The sequence below is a fragment of the Dipodomys merriami genome, unplaced genomic scaffold (assembly GCF_024711535.1).
Source record: "Dipodomys merriami isolate MVZ:Mamm:240054 unplaced genomic scaffold, mDipMer1.0.p SCAF_2, whole genome shotgun sequence".
NCBI lineage: Eukaryota > Metazoa > Chordata > Mammalia > Rodentia > Heteromyidae > Dipodomys > Dipodomys merriami.
Genome location: NW_027203381.1, coordinates 48,168,352 through 48,180,906, shown reverse-complemented (window position 1 = coordinate 48,180,906; position 12,555 = coordinate 48,168,352). Strand labels below are relative to the sequence as shown.

Below are 12,555 nucleotides of genomic sequence, written 5' to 3'. Positions count from 1 at the left end.
CTTGAACCACAGTGCCACTTCCGGTTTTCTAGTGGCTTATTGGAGATAGTCTCACGAACTTTCCTAGCCAGGCTGGCATTGAACCGCAATCCTCAGATCTCAGCCTCTTGAGTAGGTAGGATTACAGGCGTAAGCCACCGGTGCTGAGATTAATATGTTTTTTTTTTATTGTAAAAATACTGCACAGAGGGATTATAATTACACAAGTAAGGTAATGAGTACATTTCCTAAAAAGCATTGTTACCTCCTCCTTTGTTTTTCCCCTACCATCCCTCCCCAACTGCCCCACACCCAAGTTGTAAAGTTCATTTTCAACATAGTATCTTGTAGTACATCTCATTGTTACAATGGGTCAACCTGTATCCTTATTTAAGCACTTTTTTATTTCTCTTCCCCTCCTCAAATTAGAAAAATGTTAGGGTAGCTCTATGTGGAGTCTTTTGAGGAAACTCCATACTGCTTTCCAAGTGGTTGAACAAGTTTATACTCCCAACAACAATGCAGTAGGGTTCCCTTTTGGCCACATCCTAAAGGAAATTTTTGTATTGAGATGGCATAAATTAAAATCCTCTGTTTTCGTCAAATTACTTATTTTGCATTTTTTATGTTTTTTAATTTTAATTTTTTATTTTTATTTTGCTTTTTTAATAAACTATTATGAATATCTTTGCATTTGTTTGCTTGCAATCACTGTTCATTATTTCTTTAGCAGACTACTAAATTTAGATTTATCTAAATTTTTAACAATCTTAAAGCTTACTGCCTAAGAATATTCTAAAAAAAAACAATTAGCTTGTATTGTAATAGAGCTCTCTTTACTCTTCATTTCCGCTCATAAACATTGGTCATTCATTAAGTAGGAAATTGTGCTGGGCTCAGGCATCCATTACATAAGCAAAAAATTTACTGTCTACTTATACCCATCCCCATTATAATGCAGGGACAAAGGGTTTGGGTTTGAATGATCTTAACTGATAAACACCAAAGATAAGCATTCCTAGAAAGATCTAGTTCTCCCATGCCTGAGTCTAGCTGAACAACATAATTAAATCTGAGAAATGACGGTAGACACATGTAAGGGTTGACTCCTGAATGAACCAAAAGCTAAGTTAGAAAGACTAAACTGGGCACTTGGGAGCTCATGCCTACAATCCTAGCTACTCAGGAGGCTGAGATAGGAGGATCATGGTTTGAAGCCAGATGGAGCAGGAAAGTTCATGAGACTTTTATTTCTAACCACAAAAAAATAGGAAGTGGGGCTATGGCTCAAGTAGTAGAGCAAAAACAAATAGCTCAAAACCAGTCCCATGATCTGTACAAAAGATGTTATGTCAAAAAACAAACTTTACAACTTTGGAGGGCAGGGAGGATGGGAAGGGATGGGAAGGGAAAAAAAAAAAGGAGGAGGCAACAATGCTTGATAAGAAATGTACTCATTGTGGGGAGGGGAGGAGTATGGGAAGGGATGGGAAGGGGAAACAATGAGGAGGCAACAATGCTTGATCAGAAATGTACTCATTATCTTGCCCATGTAACTGTAACTCCTCTGTACAGTATCCTCACAATTAAAAAAAAAGAGAGAGAGAGAGAGAAAAAAGAAATGTACTCATTACCTTGCCCATGTAATTGTAACCCCTCTGTATGGTATTTTCACAATTTAAAAAAAAAAACACAAACTTCTACCACTTTGGAAAGTAGTATGGTGGTTCCTCAAAAGAATCCACACAGAGCTCCCTTATGACCCAGCAATCCCACTTTTGGGCATTTACCCGAATGATCACAAACAAGACCATACTAAAGCCACCAGCACAACTGTTTATTGCAGTATTATTTACCATAGCTAAGATATGGAACCAACCCAGATGCCCCTCAGTAGATGAATGGATCAAGAAAATGTGATATATATATATATATATATATATATATATATATATATATATATATATATATATACATATAATGGAATTCTATGCCTCCATCAGAAAGAATGACATTGCCCCATTTGTTAGGAAATGGAAGAACTTGGGAGAAATTATATTAAGTGAAGTAAGCCAGGCCCAAAGAAACATAGGTCCCATGGCTTCCCTTATTTTTATTTATTTATTTATTTTACTGTGAAAATACTGTACAGAGGGGTTTCAATTACATGGACAAGATAATGAGTACATTTCTTATCAAGCATTGTAGCCTCCTTCTTGGTTTCCCTTATTTGCAATAACTAGTATATGTCTGAGACAAGCAGAAACTGTCAGATAAATTGATGTTAGGCAAAATGAACCCCAAGATAAGGATTCAAATATTTTTTTCCTTTCTTGCAATTGTTTCTAACATATTTATAAGATGATTTCTTTGTAATTTTGTATGTCCCTCCCCCATGGTATAACCTCTGTTTTCACTGTATTTGATGTTGGTATAATTTGGGGAGGGGAAGGGAAAAAATTGTTTAAATTAGTGATGCAGGTTGACCCACTGCAACAATAAGATGTACAAGACATTATGTTGAAAAAAGAACTTTACAATTTAGGCGAGCAGGTGGGGGGGATAGAGTGTAGTTGAGGAGGTGGAGGTGGGAGGAAAGGGATAGTAGGGGAAAAACAAAGGAGGAGGCAACAATGCTTGATAAGAAATGTACTCATTACCTTGCTCATGTAACTGTAATCCCTCTGTACAGTATTTTGACAATAAAAAAAACTTATTTAAAAACAACAACAACAAAACAACTGAGCACCGGTGGCTCATGCCCATAAGCCTAGTTACCGGGGAAACTCAAATATGAGGATCATGGTTAAAAGCCAGCTGAGACAGGAAAGTCATTGAGACTTTATCTCTGATAAACCAGCAAAAAGCCAGGTGGTGCTGTGGTTCAAATGGTAGAATGCTAGCCTTGAGGAAATAAGCTCAGAGACCACACCCAAGCTCTAAATTTATTCCCTAGAAAACACACACACACACACACACACACACACACACACACACACACACGCACGCACGCACGCACGCACACAAACGTATGCACGCATGTGCGTAGGCGCATACGCACAAGATAAACAAAACACCACTTCTTCTTCTTAACAGAAAATCAACAGAATATTTTTCAACACCAGGGATTTGTTAAAGATGTTATGGCCGAAAGGAAAAAGGTATTCCCTATGCATTACTGCCACTTGTCATCTCACTTCAGAATGGGATGTGCTTACTTACATTTTTCTTTTGTGCCAATATTGGGGCTTCAACTCAAGACTGTTCCTGAGCTTTGTGCTTTTGGCTAGCCCACTAAATCTTAAGCCAGAGCTCCACTTCCAGCTTCTTGCTGGTTAATTGGAACTAATTCTCAAAGAATTATTCCCTTGACTGGCTTTGAACCACAATCTTAACATCACAGACTCTTAAGGAGCTAGGATTACAGGCATGAACCACATGTGTTCAGCTCTTGTGTTAATTAATTTTATATGATGTATGAATTGTCCTAGGCTTTTTGCCTCAGTGATTTAAAGGAATTTTCAGTTAAAATAAATACAGGGGGTTTCAAGAGATCCTCCAAAATAACAGAATGTCCTCTACAACAAGGACTTAAGGTTGAAGCCCATCCCAAGCTGCCCTCACTGGAGCTCCCTTCTTTGTGGATTATGCAGTGCCAGGAGAGGCGTTTGCATTTTCAAGTGCTGTCTCTGGGTCAACATTCTTACTTTATACGCAAAGTAAGGTATCCTTGCAGACAAGAGTGCACCATGAGGGACAGACATAAGTTAAGTTATGTCTTTATTCATTTCAGAAAGCCTCAAGATATTCCTTATCAAATAGCATAGGTCATTTTTTCAATTGTATTTTCAAAAACACCATTTCTCCTATACATTGATTATACTAATATAAGAACAATTTATAGATTTAGAAATGCGAGGATACTTTAAAATATAAAATGGAAAGAAAGCACATACCTGATAAAAGTTAGGCCAGAATGTACTAATGGCCAGTTCTGCCCTGTTCCATGTGCGTGTAGGGTCTCCAGATATATTCCAGATAGGATTCCCTAAGGGCCCATTATTGACCTTCACATAGACATTGAGTAACCCTGGAGCAGCATTACTCTTGCTGGATACAAAATAGTGAAAATCAATGCAGTGGGTGTCATTTTCTTTGAGTTGAGGTAAGAGCAGGTGGGTTCTCTGCCCCTCGGGTCTTCCAGATGTGTTCACCAGCATGAAGGAACCTGCAGAGACAAAACAGAGGAGAGTCAAGATCCAAACCCTACCTCTGCTCACTTTAGAAAAGATATTTCATGAATCCTAGTTAAACTTAAAAGTTCTACCTCTTTAAATCTTTTTCATCCATTACATCCTACTTCTACCACTCCAAATATGTTCTCAAGGTCAGTAATGTAGTTCCCTGGATGTTACTGCATTCATCTACTAAGTAACAGTTTTGCAACACAATAGCTGTAGACCTGCCAAGATCAATCTGGTAATTACTAGTCCTATGTGGTTATTGAAACTCAAATTAAGTAAAATCCCATACTAAACATTCAGGTCCTCAGTTTCACCAGCCAAACTGTATTTAAAAACTCTACGGTAACATGTGACCACTTACAACTCAATGAGCAGCATGGACACAAACAGTTGTTCTGTATTATAACATTTTATGAGTCAGCACTTCCCTGTAAGTGGAAGAGCATCATTTTGGTAATCATGACTTTAGTGACTTAATGTCCAGAGGAGACAACACACTAGTCTGGTTTGTAGAATCCTATGTTAGAGGCACAGTGATACTCTTTGGGGTCATGGGTGAGGTCTGACCACTACCCCTCTGGCACACTGCAACAGAGACTCGATGAGTGGAGGTGGGAGGTTACAACCAGATGTAGACCAAGCACGCTGATGTAGCCATTGCCCATTCTGAAGGAGGATATTTTCAGAAGTTTCCAGGTGTGTTTCTCTTGACAACACCACCACAGATTTTCAAGTTGCCAGATAATTTCATCTTTGCCAGATAACCTGGCATTTTAGTGCCCCTCATGGATAGGATGAACAGAAACAGCAATTACAACTACACATCTGAGTTCATAAACTATTTTAAATATTCTGAGAAAAAAGGTAAAATAAGTTATCCCCTTGGTGGAGAATAAAATTGTATTGACAGTCTAAGTAGGAAGTGTTGTCCAGGTGAGGCAGGACTCCAAAGCAAACAGGCAGCTGTTGCACCTAATTAAATATCCTTTGTAAAACTCACCTCATTGTAAACCCGACTATAAACCTCAATGATCAAGGTGGTAGATATATATATATATATATATATATATATATATATATATATATATATATGTCTGTATATGTGTTCTAGTGAAAACCGTACATACATTTACAAACAAACACAATATGAGATGAAGTGTGTGTAATTTTTATCTTATCCTAGCTGCTAAGATTCCCCAAGAGCCAATAAGGAGACTGCCTTTCCAGAAAAAAAGGTTATAAAGGACCAAATAAAACTATGAATGAAGTTATCCTTTACATTATTAAGGAATGAATGTTTAATGTATGTTTGCTTATGGTTAATACCATTACAATGTCCTGCTGTGGAATGAGCTAGTTTTAATGTCATTTAAATAAATAGGACTAGAAACTCTTAGAGATTGGGAGGCAGCTCATTTAAGTTATAAGATGAATGACTGGCAAAATCAGATCTCTGAGCCTCTGAGTTTCCAGCCCATTATTCATCTTGCCACACTCCAATAACCTCATGTGTGATTGGAACATACATGAAAAAAAAAACCCAACAAACTCCTTTACAACAGTGCAGGAAAATTGTAGTAGCTGTTTTAAAATAGAGCAATTTTTCAAGAGATGAATTTTATACACCTGGAAATATAAAAGCTAACAGACAAGAGAAAGGGTTACCTATGAAACATATAGTTCAATAATAAGGTAGAACTCTGTGATTTAAGCCAGAGTTGGGAGCTGGTTCGATGACATATACTTACAGTCCCAGCTTCCTGGGAGACTAAGATGGCATTCTTGAGGCCAGGATTTTGAAAACAGTCTAGGCAACATAGCAAGACCATGTATTTAAAAAAAAGGAAAAGGAAAAGGAAAGGTGTTTTCTGCCCTCAGTGAAACAAGGATAAGCTGATTTGCTGCTAATTCTATTACTGAGGCCTCTGTGTTCTGTCACATAATTGTCATGTGATTCCTCCATGTGAGGCTGAAGCATGACAGGACCACTTCTGCATCATCAAAACCTAAAATATGGCCTGAAAAAGTATCCTTCACATTGATTCCATCAAGAAAACTAAAGACAAACCATAGGAGATAATCATGTACATAATCATGAATATTATGTATATAATTTTATATATAATCATGTACAAGTTGTTGCCCATATCTTCACATGCTGCCATGAGAGGCTTAATTTTCTGCCATTACTGTGACCAAGTCAACAGGGTTTCTGAGAACAGTTTTTCTAGCTACACAGTCACCCTCTGGTGCTTAAGCCACCTGTCTCTACTCCAGAACAAAATGCTCTTCTAGACAGTCTTACGAATTGTCTACAAACAATTTTTTTAAAAAGATCAAAGTAAAGTTTAAGTGTAATCTAAGTTATAAATTATCCAGTTTTGTTCTTCACAGTCCCAATTCCTAGTAGTATAAAACAATTAAATGGAACATTCCAGAAACAAACAATTCAGAAGTTTTAACCTGCACCTCTTTCTGTGCAATATGATAGAACTTTTGGATCATCCCCTTGTCCTACATATCCATTCAGTCATCTAATTCTCAGCACTTCTAAATAGCATTTGGTACAATCCAAGATTTCAGCTATCCTGTGTGCCTTGGAACATTCTTGATGTAAGGAGATAAATACTGTATTCTATGCTTTTCATCTCTGAGTCTGATGAATACATTTGAAGGCACTCAATGCTTGTCCCATAGCATAAGCTTGCAAACCCTGGTCATAGAGACTGAGAAACCTTTGGCTCCTCTATCTCCCTAAACACATGGCTTCTCTGCCTTATCAGCAGTCCCTTACCTTCATCTACTTCTCCCTCTGGGTCCTAACCTAATTCATCTAGGTGGTGATATTTTTTTCTTTACTGTCTATATATATATACAAATACTGATATTGAGATAGTACAAGTCATTTAATCTTACCCTTAAATTTTTGGGGAAGTTTCTTCAGTGTATGGCCATTAGGATTTACACATAACTTTAAAGCACATAAGAGGACATTTGTACACCCACAAAACTTTCCTAATATTAATGTACGGAGTTTTCAGAATTAAGTGTAAACCTTTATGTTTAGTGAAGTCTAGCAGCCCAGCCTCAGGAAAAGCACAGTTGTGCATAAAGAAACTACTGAAAATGGGGGAGGTACCTTTCACTTGAATTTATTACTTATCTCTAATGAAAGTCAACTCACTAACCAATGTTTAAAGACCTAAAAAATTCAAAGCACTAGTATTCAAATATAGTTCATTATGTCTGTATTTTTAAAAACATACCTTTACAGTTGAATGTTTAAGTTTCACTTCAACATCATTGTTTTGACTACAAGGAGTAATTGGGCCTCCCTCTTTAGTTACTTCCTTACCTAAATTTTTGCCTATGGATATATATACATATACATACATATATACATATACATAGATATATCCACCTCGGCAAATAAGTAAAAGCACTCATAATTCAAATTATATGGACATTCTGTTTGTGTTCAGATAAAAAAACAACTGTAAGTGACTAGACGATAGGCAAAGTATATAAAATTACAGGCAAATTAAATGAGAGCTACCCTTGAGGAAGTTGGTTTCAAAAGGGACAATCTCTCTATGCAGACTTTGAAGTTTTTAAGAATATTATTTTGGTTTCCCTGAAGAGAAAAACTCTCTTTGGAGAACATGCAATGTTCACAATCTCATATTGTAGGGTGAATTAAATTTAGCTTAATCATATCCATTGACAAATACATTTGATTAGCCTATCTCCTATCATTGTTTGTGGCAGCAGTAAGAGCTTCATAAGATTCATTATTCCTTTCTACCCCATCATTAAAATGTGTATTGATGTGATAGAAGCTGGAGATTAGAGGGGAAAAAAAACCCCAAAAAACAAAAAGACCAAGCACACTATGCATTCTCATCCTACATTTGAGAAACCATGCAAACAACAAAATAGGAAACATTTTCCAGTGAATCTTATACAATCCTTAGGCTGACAGAGAAGCACTATTTTGTGAACTTTAAAGCCATTAAGAAAATCACTGTTGCCTGGCAGTTGTGGCTCATGCCTGTAATCCTAACTACTCAGGAGGCTGAGATCTGAGGATTGTGGTTCAAAGCCAGCCTGGGCAGGAAAGTCTGTGAGACTCTTATCTCCAATAAACCACTAGAAAACCTTAAGTGAAGTGATGGCTTAAGCAGTAGAGCACTGGCCTTGAGCTGAAGAGCACAGGGACAGCGCCCAGGCCACAGTTCAAGCCTCATGACCAACAGAAAACAAACAAAAAAACAAACCTAATATGGGGGCTGGGAAGGTGGCTCAGTGGTAGAGTGCTGGCCTCACATGCATGAGGCCCTGGGTTGGATTCGTCAGCACCACATAAGCAGAAAAAGCCAGAAGTGGCGCTGTGGCTCAAGTGGTAGAGTGCTAGCCTTGAGCTGAGAAGCTGAGGGACAGCGCCCAGGTTCAGAGTTCAGGCCCCACAACAACCAAATAAAAGCTAATATGACCCTGACCAAATTTATATGGAATATCACAAACATGAATTGCTAGAAAAATGATAAAGACTAATACACAGGCTTCAAATTGGTTTATAGTCAATAAAAAGACCAAAAAATCACTCTGTAACATTCCTATGAATGCTTTCTCAAGACTTGCTGTCCATTTCTGTACTGATTATGGACTAGAAACCAATGTACAGTACATAAGTAACATATGCTTATCATTACAATAATATTGTACCCAGGTACCCCTCTCAGCACTCTGGAATTACTATCAGGACCCCACATAGATACCAAAGTCCCTGAATGCTCAAATCCCTTATATAAAATGACATAGTATTAGTTATTTACATATAATGAACTTATTCAGAAGGCTGAATACAATGCATCATTGGATTAGTTACAATACCTAATGTAAACAGCTGTTATCCTGTACAATTTAGGGGAAAATAACATATGGGAAAGAGGAACTGTACATGCTCAGTAAAATTACAAACGTTTTTCAAACATTTTAAACTATTTTGAATCTGTGGCTACAGAATGGTATACAAAGGGGCAACTACATACATGTTTCCTGAACAGTAAATGAGACAAATTGGAAGAAAAACCTGGAGAGAAAGCCTCTGAGTTCTTTCAACTCAAAAGGAACAGTTATAAAAGCACAGTTTTTGATGACGAAAGTTGTCAGAGTAAAATGAAGGAATATTCAAACAAGTTGATAAAAAAAGAGGTGATCATGGGGACTGGAGATAATAAATGCAAAAAACCCAAACTGGTGGGAAGGCCAGGAGAAAATGCAGGACATCAAGAGGGCATGATGTGAGGAGTTGCTACATGTATGTGTAGATATTAAGAAGGGGCGAAGGTATGAGCATAAACGATGCTGCCCTGTTCCTAAGCTAAGCACTCCACACATTTGATCTTAATAAATATTACCAGAATGAGGAAGTGAAGAAACAGGGAGCAGAGGAACCTAGCAAAGCAGTATTAGGAGGCATCTGAGAATGCCAGTGATAGCCAAAGTTCTTCTCTTCTAGTTCTAAAAGCAATTTTCTAACATGAGAACTTTTCAAATATTATAACTCTAGTTCAGTATAAAATGTGCTGTGGCTATATCTACACTTTTGTGCACACAAAAATAACTTTCATAAAAGTACCACACAATTACTAAAATTAATGCCAACAAATGGAACCAGGAGATTTTACTTTTTGTGGTTCTTTTTTTTGTCCTCTTTTTCCCTTTTGTCACTGTTTTTGATTTCTGTACTTTTTGTCTTCTTTGTAAGATTATCTGCTTTGGGGAAAGGAAGGAGAAGCACAGAAATGGTGGGACAAAGGGTGAACTAATCCAGCAGTGGTATTCACTAGAAAATGAACTATACAACTTGGGGGGTAGGGGACAGGGAGGGAAAAATCTGGGAGAAAATGAGGGAAGTGGTGACACTGTTTAAAAAAAATGTACTCAATACTTGACTTATGGAACTTAATCCTTCTGTGCATCACCTGTGTTGTCTCATCAGTTCTTAAACAAGATCATTGTTAATTTCACTCATTTTTGCCATATTCAAGGCCAAAAGAAAACACAGGATCCTAGCTGATAAATTGGGTAAAATATTATCATGGTAAATGGAGGCTAAAATGAATGTTTAACCAACTGAATAGCCTTTAGTTTTCACAGCCAGTATAGTTGGTATGCTTGCTAGGAGGGGTGCTGAGAGAGACTCATTGTGGTATTGGGTAATCTTACAAGTTATATTTTCGTTTTCCAGTACCAGGGTTTGAACTCAGGGCCTCAACTTTGCTTGGCTTGCTTGATAAGCTGATGCTCTACTGTTTGACCCATGCCTTCAGCCCAGCATTTTGCTGGTTATTGTGCAGATGGAGTCTCATCTCTCTGACTTATTTGCTCAGACTAGCTTCAAATCACAATCCTCCAGATCTCAGCTTCCTGAGTAGTTAGGTTTAGAGGTCACATGAGCTACTGGTACCATGCATATGCTTATAGTGCCTGGTTAGCATAGTCTTTCAATATGCTGGAGGAAATCCTACATCCGTCTAGATGCTTGTGGTAGTTAGATCCAGAATGTTTGCCATAAAGGTATGTATTGAAGGCATGACTCTACAGCTTGGCACATTTCATAGGTATTAAAAAGATGAACAGTGGGAGATTTTATGTCACTGGAAACATGCCCTTGAAGGAAACTATGGGACCCTGGTCTCTTACCTTTATGGACAAAATATGGACTAAAACCTGCAAAAGTATGAGCAAAATAAACCTTTCCAACAGGCATTTTGTTAAGGAATTAGAAAGCTGACAAATACCAGACTACAAATGAATATCAAACATAGCTTACACACCTCAAAAATGCACAAATTCTGGGGTTAAGACATATATACTAAATACTCAAAATATTTTCATTTTCAATTCAGTGATTCAGGGTAGAACTGAGTGTTTATTTTTGTTATGATTCATAAAAATATGGAGCTGAGCAAAAATATGAATGACCTTTAGTCTTTTTAGCTATGGCAGGAATCATCTGAGCAACCGGTTTGTATTAGAAATTTTGAGACTGAAAGCACCAAAACTTGAACCTATTTTTCCATAAACAGCTTACTCATAAACCTATTTTTCCATCACAGCTTACTCATAAATCATATTTTAAATGTTTATAATGTGCATACACAAACAATTCAAATGACTGAAATAACAAATCAGATCCTCCAACTTTGCCAGCATTTACATACATGCAACCTGAAAGTAACTGAAAACTGATGTAGGGGCTGTCAATCCATCTTTAAAAGGAGTTTTGGGACACATATATGAAAAGTGAAAAGAAGTATTTGGAGAGGCTCATTGAACAGGAAGAAGCCCTGGGAATTCCATTTAGGAAAGGGAATAAGCCCTCCTTTCATATGAGTAGTGGCTTTAATGAGAAGTAATTGTATTACAGTGTGTCACTGAGACAAATCACTTCAGTTACTTAGCTGGAAAACACAAGATGTGTGCCTTACCATTTATAAGTAGAAAACAAACAGTAACGCAAACATAACCTTTTAACTCTCTGAACAAAGCTAATGACTATATCTTAGGAAATGAGCCTCATGTACAACAATCCAGTAGTGACAGGTACGCTATTAAAAAGTTCTTAAAAGACTGCTTAATTTCCCATATGTCAAGCATTTTATTGATTGACATCTTTAGAAATGGATTACTTTTTGTTCTAATCTCAGTGTGACACCAGCAATCACAATATAAGCTTTCACTTATTTCTTTCCAAAATTACTGTTGATTCACAGATCTTTCTTCTTTTTCACATGTATATCTAGTTATAGTCTAACAATTAACGTGTGGCTTGCCTTAAGAAGCAATCATGTGGTGAGCTTTTAGACCAAGTGCAGACCAAACTTGAATATTTATTAGTGCCTCATCTTTGCCAATTTCAGCCTAATAAATGCCTGTTCGTGGACATACAAAGGAGCTAGCTAAATCCTTGTTTATTATATAAAATCATTATCTAAGGAATTCTAGGGGTTCTGTCCATATCCCTAATGGGAAGTCCATATATTCATGAGGTCTGAGCTAAACAGCTCTTTATTCATCAAGAAGGGGTAAACAGAGGTATTCCCCAGAGCTACTCAGGAACTTCCACCATAAAGGAGAGAAAGAAGGCAAATGATTCCCCACAGGAATCAGGTGACATAATAATATTTAACTTGTAAGTTACCAAAGGTTGGAACTTAGAAAACTGTAGGGGTACTTAACTAAGAAATGAACAAGAAAAAAAAAAAGAAATGAACAAGATACCAATAAATACAAATGATCTGAAGAAGCAACTTGCATAGGCAGA

At 37.1% G+C, this 12,555-nt stretch overlaps 1 protein-coding gene across 12 annotated transcripts in view; it reads right to left on the bottom strand.

Moving 5' to 3' along the window:
• Ptprm (protein tyrosine phosphatase receptor type M) overlaps positions 1-12,555 on the bottom strand; it is an 832,110-nt gene that overhangs the window by 506,003 nt on the left and 313,552 nt on the right. For all 12 annotated transcript variants that reach the window (XM_070029553.1, XM_070029556.1, XM_070029555.1 and 9 more), the window contains exon 3: positions 3,936-4,207. In XM_070029553.1, the coding sequence (XP_069885654.1) occupies positions 3,936-4,207 (272 nt within the window). The remainder of the gene's footprint in view (positions 1-3,935; positions 4,208-12,555) is intronic.